We start from the raw sequence: 11,304 nt of genomic DNA, 5'->3' as shown, positions 1-11,304 counted from the left end.
GTATTTTTTTTTTTTTTTTCCCAGTTGTGGAAACAAGCTTCCATAAAGAAAAAAAAAAATAAAATCTCCTAAGGGCTGTCATTAATATATAAATATTATGATCATGATTTTTATTGCTCCATTAATAAGCACAGACAGAGTATGAAGAAAGGGAATTTCTGTGAGGTAGACGGTATTTAACCTTAATCAGGATGTCTTTAATAAAAAAAAAAAAAAAATCATCACAAATGTGTTTTCTTTGCAGTAGTTGAATAAGACGGGTTACATACAGAAAAACATACAGACACACAGACGTGTTTCAAACACACTCTTTCGCACACGCACAAGTATAACGGGCTTGCCTTTTAATATGCATTTGTTATTTTGTTACAAACAAAATTAGTTGATAAAGCACCCCTGCGTATACTCCGTCACCCATTTAGATAAAACACTTTTTTTAAAATGCGCTCCACTCTGTACAAAGACATGGCACGCAATGTTACATGTTATCACACACCTGTCGTTCTATCTTTGTACAATTGCATAGAAGTTTAAAAACCGTTTTTTTATTAATAAACAATTCTAGACTCGCTGTAAGAAACTACTGAAACTACTAAAGATCAAATCTACAATGTGGAACCGCGATCCTTCAGAAAAATAGATTTTTATTTATATTCCCATTGTAAACATATCCTGTCCAGTTGTTGACACTACAAAAGCATGCAACTAGGAGAAGACATCTTCAGTCTAAATCCTGCTCCTCAGTTATTACATTAACCAACGACTCCATGGCATGTCCAATGTTATCAACCATGTGGAAAAGACTTCCCACATTAGGACCTGCGGGAGATGAAAAACAAAATCTGATGTCAGTGTCTGAACATGCAATCTTGCACTAAAAACAATATGCAGTACTGCTACATATACATCTCTACACTCTAAAAATGCTGGGTCAAAAAACAACACAGCACTGGGTGAAATATGGCAAAACCCAGTGATTGAGTTGTTTTGAACCAGCGGTTTGGTTAAATGTTTAACCCAACCTTCTGAGGACAGTTATTTAAAAAAGTTCACTTCCAGAACAAAAAATGGACAGATAATGCAGTCACCCTTTGTCATCCAAGATGTTCATGTCTTTCTTTCTTTAGCCATAAATAAATTGTTTTTGGAGGGAAACATTTCAGGTTTTTTCTCCGTATAGTGGACTGCTATGGTGCCCCGATTTTGAACTTCCAAAATGCAGTTTAAATGCGGATTCAAACGATCCCAAATGCAGTTGTAAATGATCCCAGCCAAGGATGAAGGGTCTTATCTAGCTAAATGATCGGTTTTCTTTTATAAAAATAATACAATTGATATACTTTTTAATGTCAAACGCTCGCCTTGTCTCACTTCCTGACTGCCTGAACTGTTTTTTTCTGGTTCATGACAGTTAAAAAACTCCCATCTCATGTTCTCCCTCAACTTTAAAATCGTCTTCTTTTGCTGTTTTACCTTTTTGGTTAAGGGTGTTTGATCTTCTTTGCATGTTCACTTTGCAGTGACTGGGTCATGCTTCTGCAGTGATGTAGGATGATTTTGAAATGATTTTTGAAGTTGAGGGAGAAAATACGATTGGAGTTTTTCAACATACCCTAACTGTCTTAAGTCAGAATATACAGAGTTCAGGGAGAGCAAGATAAGACGAGTGTTTGAGAATAAAAAGTATTTAAACTGTATTTTTTTAATGCAAAAAAACAATCATTACACTAGATAAGACCCTTCTTCCTCAGCTGGGATCATTTACAACCGCATTTGGGATCATTTGAAGCCACATTTAAAAAGCATTTTGGAAGTTCAAACTCGGGACACCGCATCAGTCCATTATATGTAGAAAAATCCTGAAATGTTTAACATAAAAAACAATTTCTTTAGCAACAGTTTTAATAAACTGTAATAATGTTTCACAAGGTCACTTTTTTTTTTTTTTTGTTTAACTAAATGTGACCCTGGACCACAAAACCAGTCGTAAGGGTCATTTTTTTTTTTTTTTTAAACTGAGATTTAAATTTAGCTTTCCATTGATGCATTAAATATTTGGCCAAGATACAACTATGTGAAAATCTGGAATCTGAGGGTGGAAAAAAAACAAAATATTGAGAAAATCGCCTTTAAAGTTGTCCAAATTAAGTTCTTAGCAATGCACATTACTAATCAAACATTAGGTTTTGATATATTTACAGTAGGAAATTTAAAATATATCTTCATGGAACATGATTTTTACTTAATGTCCTAATGATTTGGCATAAAAGAAAAAATTAATAATTTTGACCCATACAATGTATTGTTGGCTATTGCTACAATGGTACCTGTGCTACTTAAGACTGGTTTTGTGGTCCAGGGTCACAAATGCAGACTGAGAGAGCATGAGAGACATCAAATCAGTGTAAAGTAGATAAGTAAGGCCAGAAAAGAGTGGGGAAAAAAAAAAAAAAAAAGTAAAGGGTTAGTAACAATACTAACCTCTCATGGGTTTAGCCGTCCACCTCCTTAGACACAGAGGAAAACAGGAAATAAGAGAAATCAGTAAAGTTGGAATAAGGATAGGCAGTGAGACTGACTCTAAACAGGATTTGTACTGTAAGCACAATGAATGCAACAGGACAAGTTAGAGATTCATATATGACTAGTATTGATACAGTCCTGGTGTTTAATGTTTTAATCAAATAAACAATACATTTTTTGGATTGTTATGCATATGTAATTCTGTGCTTCTCACAATGCATATCCTGTTAAGAGTCACTGTTAAAAAGAGAAACAGCAGAAGAATGTACATTGATGTTAATAATTTTTTTTTGTTTTTAAGTTTTGATTATTTACAGTTGAAGACTCAACTAAAAGTCATATTTAATTACACTAAAAAAAAAAAAGTCCACATCATGCATTTCCAGCAGGAAGTAGAAATGAAAGAAATAGTGTAATTTAACAATTGAATCATGCAAAGAGTAGAAAAGCACTGGGTCAGAGAAATTGATTAAAAAATTACTGATATCTTAAAATGACCATCAATCTGCAATTACTGGCACCTTAAACCACTGCAATACATGAAATGCATTCACAGACTGTGATGACCCGTTTCCAGGTTTAACCTTGCAAAGTTGTTATTTTACAGAAAACTAGTTAACTAGTGTGGGTGTTTGTAATACAACGGCTTAGAGTGTAGCAACAAATTTGACATTTTTCTCTCTTCTGACCAACATACTTTTTTTTTTTTCCTCTTTTGAAAAGTCATAGAAGCCCTATTGTGGATTTTTCTTTTGGTATTGGAGCACATAAGAACGCAAAAATAAAAAAAGGCCAAAATAAAGGTCAGTTTGAGAGTATCTGCATCAGTTTGCTGGATTAACAGAAGTGTTTGTACCAGACAGTGTAGCTGGATTCTCACCTTGGCTGTGAGGGAAGGAATTGTTGAGCTGCTCGATGACGTCCTCTAATCCAGTGCTTGCATCCTGGGAGGGACTGGACAGCTCATCATCACCTGAAACACACAGCGGTGAACCAATTACAACTGAGAAGTGACCTTAAAACCCTGGATGTTGTCCTGCCGCCCATGACATTTCATGTTCAAACAGAGACACTGTTTGCTGCCTGTATTATTGACTCAGAGGATAATACTGAAGGTGATGTTGAGGACTCTCATATACAGTTTTAATACAGTCCAATAGTCTGAGAGCACTAGTAAAAATGTTTCCATTCGACATTTTGTTTTGCTAAAACATTTTCATTACAACTATCAAATGAAATCCAGAAAGATTTGCGAATGCATTATATACATTAAATGGAAGCAAAAATATCTATCTGTAGAGTTCAAATGATCAATGTTACAAATTTGATTAAAGATTTAGAAATGATGTATAATCTCATTCAGTATATATATTCATAATATAAATGCTTAAATAAAAATGCGAACTTGAAGGCTTAAATAAAACCCCTGATTTTAAATGTTGTCTCAGACTTTTGGAGCCAACAGTATGTAAAATGAGAAGAAACAAGCATTAAAGCAGTCAAGTTTAACTCAATAAAAGTCAAATTTACATTCAAACAGAACTCTGGCCAAAGTAAAACAAGAAGAAAAAAGGAGGAAAAAAACAATAAAATCAAAAATATATACATAATATAATAATATATGATCTTTACAAAAGCTATTTAGTTTGTGTCTTTTTGTCAAGAAAATTAAAGATCTCTTTATGTATTATGTCACAATCATATATATTTCACAGTGAGTATAACAAATTAAGTAATAAATTAAGCAACAATAAAAACAGCAATAAAACACTGACAGATCCAACTTTTTGTCAAAGACAAAGTGTTATGTTAGGCTCATGTAATAAATCAAAGAAAGCCATTATAAAACAAACTTCTTTCAAAATGTGAAGAAAAAAATTACATTATGTGCATTAGAATCAAAGTTGTCACAACAAGAATGATTCTAAAAATAAACTGATGGTCTGGTTTTAGTTACACATAACCAACAACTGTACAAAATATTGAACAGCTATACAAACAAAACATTAACTAACATTGATGTTCATATAAAATTGAAAAGGATTTGAAAAAAAATGTTAAAAAAGTCAAATTCAAGGTGCTGTAATTGCCTTATTTTTGCATTTTTTTGCCCCTTATGCTTGCAGTTTATTTAAATGGTCTTGTGGTATGATGAACACAAGCAGTAAATGATCCATACAGCGTAAAAATCATTAAAATGGAATGTATACTAATCAGACAATAATTATGAAACAAAAAAATGTTGTGTGAAAGTATTAGATGTATTAGCAAGCACATGAAAACACTGATGACACGTTTAATGTCAACTACCCAGGTCCTCCATAATCTCAATATCACAAACATATAAATATATTATTTTAAAAAGACATAATTTCACAATTGTATAAAAATCAGAAAATTCCCAACTTGTATTCACCCCACTCAATCTTCTTCATAATTTGAGTAAAATTTATATTGAAAAATAGCACTAATGGCATGTATAAATATAAATTTCAGTTCCATATAAATATATTATACAGATAGATAGATGGATAAAGATGATAAAAAAAAACTATGTGCACGGTGAGTTTTTCATCTGAACAAATGAACTATTTTGAATAAAAGACATATCTTTTTTTCCCCCTCTAAAAATAAGTAAAAGCAGTGAGTACGCTATAGGAAGGCATTATAGATGACCTGAATCATAAATGTCAAACTGCACTTATAAAATGATTGGTGTTCATTCTTCAAATACTGAAGTACACCCAATTTTGTCAGAACTTTGCTGGACTGTGCGTTTTCTTCAAAAGTGAAGACAACAAATAAGACGATGGCTAGCAATAAGGGCAAAAACACTTCTTTTGTATTCATACATGAATAAAGGCTCCCTGTGTTCCTTTTTGTTTGGCACAGATAAGAACATTGCCTCTTTTTATCCGTTCTGAAAATCTTTTGCTGAAACCAGCCTGGGCTTCAAGCCAAGTCATACAATGAAAGCTTTACAAGTACAGTTATTAAACATAATAATTACTATGCATGTCAGTTAACCAGACAAATTAAGAAATGAATTAATATAGTGGGCAGATAGAAGGATTTGCATTATTGACCAGCTTTTACTGGTACACAGAAAAATTCAAGGAACACCAAAATGGAAGACAACGTGTTGCCTATTACTTGAATTAATAATAACATATGTGTTTACATAACTGTCTACGTGTACATTTCTGGGAAGACTGCTTCTGCCAAGGAATTAAAAAATATATTTTTTTAATCTCACAATTTGGACTTTCTTACAATTCTGAGGGAAAAAAGGTCAGAATTTGTGAGATATTAATAGAAGCAGCAAGACTTTTTTCAAGGACCAAAACGATTGTATGTTGCACAATTTTTCGCACATGGCCGTGATATTCATATCATACAACAGAACTTCTCATTCCAGACAACTTTGCCTCTAGAAACCACTACTGTCAATCAAATGATTTGTGAAATTGCAAAAGTCCTAGGACTTTGCTGGAACAAAAAACACACTGCAGTACAATTCTCTGGACTCTCTAGGTCATTAATTATTTAAAAAATGTTGACATTTACCCTTTAGGATGCTATAACGAGTCATTTAGAAAAGGGGCCTGTCCAAATTTACCCAAAATCCTATAAATCCTAAAGAAAAACTCAAAACTTCACAAATCCCAGTGAGCACATGCGACAGGTGATTCCAAACAAGCATGCAAAGTTTTAAGAAGATCAGACCACAGCTGGTGCTACAACTAGAGGTCGACCGATGTATCGGTTTTATCAGCACCGATAGTTGATTGGCGAAACTATTGGTTATCGGCAAAAATCCATGCCGATATTTTTTTTCCGGGTTGGGTCCGTTGCTGGAACGGCTGAGAAGGTCTCTATTGTCTTTGTTATACAGCACAAGAGTGGCCTCTAGTGGACACTTCAAAGGCAGATTTAAAACATAGACAACGAAACTGTGTGTACAGTATACTGTAGTGCATGTTTTAATGTCATTACTAAGCGGTGAATTTGTTGACTAGATGCTGCATTAGTGGAGAAAGGACAGCAGTATACTTTTGGCCGTTTGGTGATCAAATAAAGTCTTGTAGTTCGCAGCTTGAATTGGACGCAACGTGTCCAGTGTGTGAGATACTGGATAGCTGCGAGTTTTTCTAGACGCGGCGCTGCACTTTTGTCCGTTGTGTGACTAACATGTTTTTATATTTTGATTAGATAACCACAAATGTTCTAGAATAGAAGCAGTTAAATTGTGAAAGTACACAATGTCCATATGTATGCTATTTTAATACTGTGGCCTTTGTGTAGATATTTAAATATGGCCATCTTTAGCTTGATTGTTGATGTAATGGCAGCACTTTACAATACGAGTCCATTTGTAACATTAAGATTGATAAAAGCTGTAGAATAGAAGTATTGTTCCTTCTTAGAGTGTGTTAATTTCAGCATTTACTGATATATTTTAAAATTTCTAGTTGCTTTTGTTAACATTAATGAACAATGAACTAACTGTAATGATCAATATATAATTAATATTAATATTTTTATTCATTTACAAAGTATGGTTCAGTAGGCTACTTTTTTTTTTTTTTTAAATCTGTCGATTAATCGGTATCGGCCAGTGTGGTCCAACCTAGCTATCGGTATCAGTAAAACCCAATATCGGTTGACCTCTAGCTATAACTGTCATAAACGTTAAAAAAAAAACATAATATTTCTAATGGCAAATTACCTGTATTTGCCAAAAATTTGTTTTTTTTTTTCAATCATTGATTTAGATGGTTACAGACTTGCTAAACAATGTTTTTTCCATATTTGCTTAAATGCCTTAAAGCGCTTGAACCCCGGGTAATCGCTGCTTGCATTTATATTTTTTTCACATAACTGCAAGTTATAAACTCAGTTAATGCAATTCTCACTTCTGAGTATATAAACTCAGAATTGCAAGAAAACTGATATAATTGTGAGGTAAAATTAAATTACATTTAAAAAAAAAAATTTAATTCTGTGGCTAAAACAGGCTTCCATATATTTCAGTAATTTGCTAAGGCTCAATATGTAAGACTGGCATACCACCATTTATTATTAGTTATTTAGAAAAATTTCAAAACAAGTTAATTCTGTTTAATGAATGAGTTAGGAGAGTTAGGTTTAAACTGAAGTTGTTAGGGACATTTACCCATCGTCTCTGTGGTTTGGCTTGCGGCCACACGCAATGAGGCCAGGCTGGTGTCAGATCTCGGAGAGGCAGTGGAGGGTGAGGACAGGGCAGTGCCATTCACCTTGGACTCAGTCTGTGGCTAGGACATAGGTAGAAAGGAACCATATAGATTAGGCAGGGGACTGGACGCAAACATCAGCACTGGGTTGTACTTCTGTATTTCCAGATTCATTTGAAAACATTCATTTTTATGGTATTTTCAGTCTAAGACTTCACATTCTTTTACAGCCAAGTTTTTAAACCCTCTCCAAACATGTATTGACGAGTTACTGAATTTCTTCCCCAAGGACTTTCACAAAACATTAACAATTGCAGCATAAAACAACAGCAAGGGCTCTCAGAGTTGCTGTGTTTTTGCATCATTCAGTTTTTTAGAAACAAGGCAGTCAAGACAAAACAAAAGCACAAGGATACACACAAAACAGTGGACATGATGCAGCTTAAAATAAAATAACCCAAACAGTTTATGCGTTCAATAACATTCACAGATATCACAAAACCCTTTAGCAAACATGTAAATCGTACATTCATTTTCATTCATCAATATTAATATTCACATCAGAACTCAAGGCTGTTGTCAAGGTTAAATATATAATCATTAATATATGTGATCCTAGACCACAAAAAAATAATAAATAAGCTTTCCTTTGATGCATGGTTTGTTAGGATACGACAATATTTAGCCGAGATACAACTACTTGAAAATCTGGAATCTAAGGGTGCAAAAAAAAAAAAAAAAAAAAAAAAAAAAAAAAAAAAAAAACACCTTTAAATTTGTCCAGGTAGGAAATTTTTGTGGTACAGGATCACATATTATATTAATATTCTAATTTTCATACATAATTAATAATATTATATAACATTTTAATGTGTGCATTATATACACATCCATTAATATAATAAAAGTTATTTATATTTTAGCACTACAGTTCAAAAGTCACTCATGCTCACCAAGTCAGCATTTCTTTGACAAAAATACAGTATAAAAACAATAATGTTGTGAAATATTACAATTTAAAATAACTATTTCTATTTTAATCAATTTTACAGGTTTTATACATTTTTTTTCAGGATTCTTCGTTCAGTGTTTGAACAAAAGGTGCATAATGAATTTTTGATTAATGCACCCTTTATTTTTAAATATATTTACCTCTGCATCTTAAAATTAATATTTTATTACAATTAATTACAATTTTAGCTACTACTAGGATTTAAAAATTAATCTGCCTTAATGATGAAATGGTTGATCACTGCACAACTATTTAAAGTTATTTAAACCTCATTAAACCTTCTACTATTAACAAATCATAACATAAAACCAGAAAGCCCTCTTGAATAAAGCATAATGGTTCTGGTGATTTCATTGGTTTTTCTGAGATATTTGCCAAGCGAAATAAATGCACATATGTTAAACATAAGAAGATGTTTATTAGCATATAACAAAGATAAAAAGTGAAGTAATTGATGCTACTAAAACAAGAACATACACCGGTAGGCAAAGGCTTGATTGTAAATGTAATGAAAACTCTATTTGGATAAAAGGTTATAAACAAAAAAAAAACAACATCAGTGAAGTGAAGCCAATAATCCACTGGCTCTGAACAGAGCGAGAGCTAATTTATCTGCGCGTTCATTGAGTCTGGTTCTTCTAGCTTCGGCCCAAATCGGCCACTGGAAGGAGCTGGAGTCTAGTGAGATTTTAGTTCAAAGGGTCCACAGAGAACACATGGAGCCATTTCTTCAAGAACAAATCTGATAGAAATCCATTTGGCAGGGACCCCCAGCCGACTAATGTTTTTTTTAGAAGTATGCATCGAGACATTACGCTTGATTCATCAAGACATGACGCAGACAGAATATCTGATTTCCCCTCTATTCAAGCAGAAGGAGACTGCTGAAGAAGTAGACATCAAACAAACTCCACAAACAAATTACAGAGAGAAATGGGTTGCTTGAGGAAGAATGACAGCTCACTCAAAATGTTCTTTCGGCCACCAGAAAGATCTGGCATCCCTCCTCAGCTTTAATAAGGACAAATATGGTAGGAAAATACTCAACCTTATTTAAAAATATTCGGTTACAACCTACAATGTATATGCCATGCTGCCACTTAAGGCCAAAAAAATAAATTGTCATCTGAAGAAAAACATTAATGCATTATAGATCTTTTCACACCAAAAAAAGAAGAAACTATTCAAACCATGTCAAATAAACTGAACAACAGAACAAAACCAAACCCTTGAATGATTAGAGTACAACATTTTGGTATGACAGAGTACATAAAAGATGCTAAAAATGATTCGGTGTGAATACGGCTGTATTCTTAACACAATCAATATCATTTTGGCTTGCACAGTGCTGTGGACTGAACTGAAATCATTCTGAGTAGTACTTATTATACAGAACAGTGAATGCCAACAATGTCCTGCAAGGACAATTAACACAGATGTCTGCATTCAAACAAAACATGAACTAACAATATCCCAAACTATAGTTCCAAGTCTTTGGTTTAAACATCTATGCAATTTTATGCAATTTTTAAACTTAAAAGAAAGAAAAAAATCTTTGATGACGCATTTAATGTTAACATTTCAAACCACACAGTTGCAGAAAATAACATCTTTAAACAGATGAAACATTTCAGGAAGATTATGTCAAAATAAATCTTAGACTCTTGGATTTAACAAAATCCTGGAAATTGCAATTGTACAAAATGCATGTACATGCAAATCCCAGCTTTTATACAAAACATTTTCTAAAGTCATTCTGACAAATTTAGCAATTTAACAATTTTCAATTGTTAAAGTGATGTAACTCATATTTTAAAAACCTAATGAGCTGCTAACCTCATTTTGGCCGAATTTTACGGAAATGTTACACAGATCGTAGATAAATGCAGAATGCATTGCAATGAGTCAAGAGAAATATCAGCTATAAATATACTTAATATATACCAATATACTGAAAAATATTGATAAAATTGACTTTCCCAACAAAGTTAGTTTTTCATATAACTACAAATATGACAAACATTAAAAGCCAAAAATTGACATTAAAATATATCATTGCTCTGGGCATTTCATTTCTTCTGTCGACAATTGAAAGGAAGCACATGAACAGTGTTACATTCCACAGCTATGATTTGAAAAACGCCTTGTAAATGATCAGAAGACATTTACTCGTAGCAAAGTTTAGACTTTTTAGCACAGGAGCAGGTTCCTTTATCTTTAAGTTGTTTTTCACTGGCAGAGAGTATAAACATTGATAAAATCTTAAGGATATGTGCCACCCACCTGCTCAAGTAACTGTCTAAGGCGTTTGAGCTGTGATTCCAGCTGTTTGTTGTGATCCTCCAGGATTTGCATTCTTGCTTCCAAGCGTCCCTTGTGCTGCCGCAGTAGTTTAGCCTCAGCGATCAGTTCAGCGTCGCGTGGACTCTGGGGTGAGACCGGCAGCATCTGTGGGGGTGAGGGCAATGGTGACAGACCCTTGTGGTCGTGCGCCTTCTTCAGACGATCATACTCCGCTTGCAGCTTCCTGCATGACAGGGAAGACAACTTTAG

The 11,304-nt window shown here is 33.5% G+C and overlaps 1 protein-coding gene across 11 annotated transcripts in view; it reads right to left on the bottom strand.

The window, feature by feature from the left end:
• dmd (dystrophin) overlaps positions 1–11,304 on the bottom strand; it is a 135,993-nt gene continuing 124,689 nt past the window's right edge. For 2 of the 11 annotated variants that reach the window (XM_051106553.1, XM_051106560.1), the window contains 5 exons: positions 11,035–11,278; positions 7,700–7,814; positions 3,404–3,496; positions 2,482–2,507; positions 1–819 (listed from right to left, as the gene is read on the bottom strand). In XM_051106553.1, the coding sequence (XP_050962510.1) occupies positions 2,485–2,507; positions 3,404–3,496; positions 7,700–7,814; positions 11,035–11,278 (475 nt within the window). In that variant the 3' untranslated portion in view covers positions 1–819; positions 2,482–2,484. Of the gene's footprint in view, positions 820–2,481; positions 2,508–3,403; positions 3,497–7,699; positions 7,821–9,151; positions 11,279–11,304 lie in introns of those variants that run through there. The other 9 variants (XM_051106519.1, XM_051106535.1, XM_051106589.1 and 6 more) reach the window with 7 other exon arrangements.

The sequence above is a fragment of the Labeo rohita genome, chromosome 1 (genome assembly GCF_022985175.1).
Source record: "Labeo rohita strain BAU-BD-2019 chromosome 1, IGBB_LRoh.1.0, whole genome shotgun sequence".
Classification (NCBI taxonomy): domain Eukaryota; kingdom Metazoa; phylum Chordata; class Actinopteri; order Cypriniformes; family Cyprinidae; genus Labeo; species Labeo rohita.
This window is presented reverse-complemented; position numbering and strand designations above follow the sequence as displayed.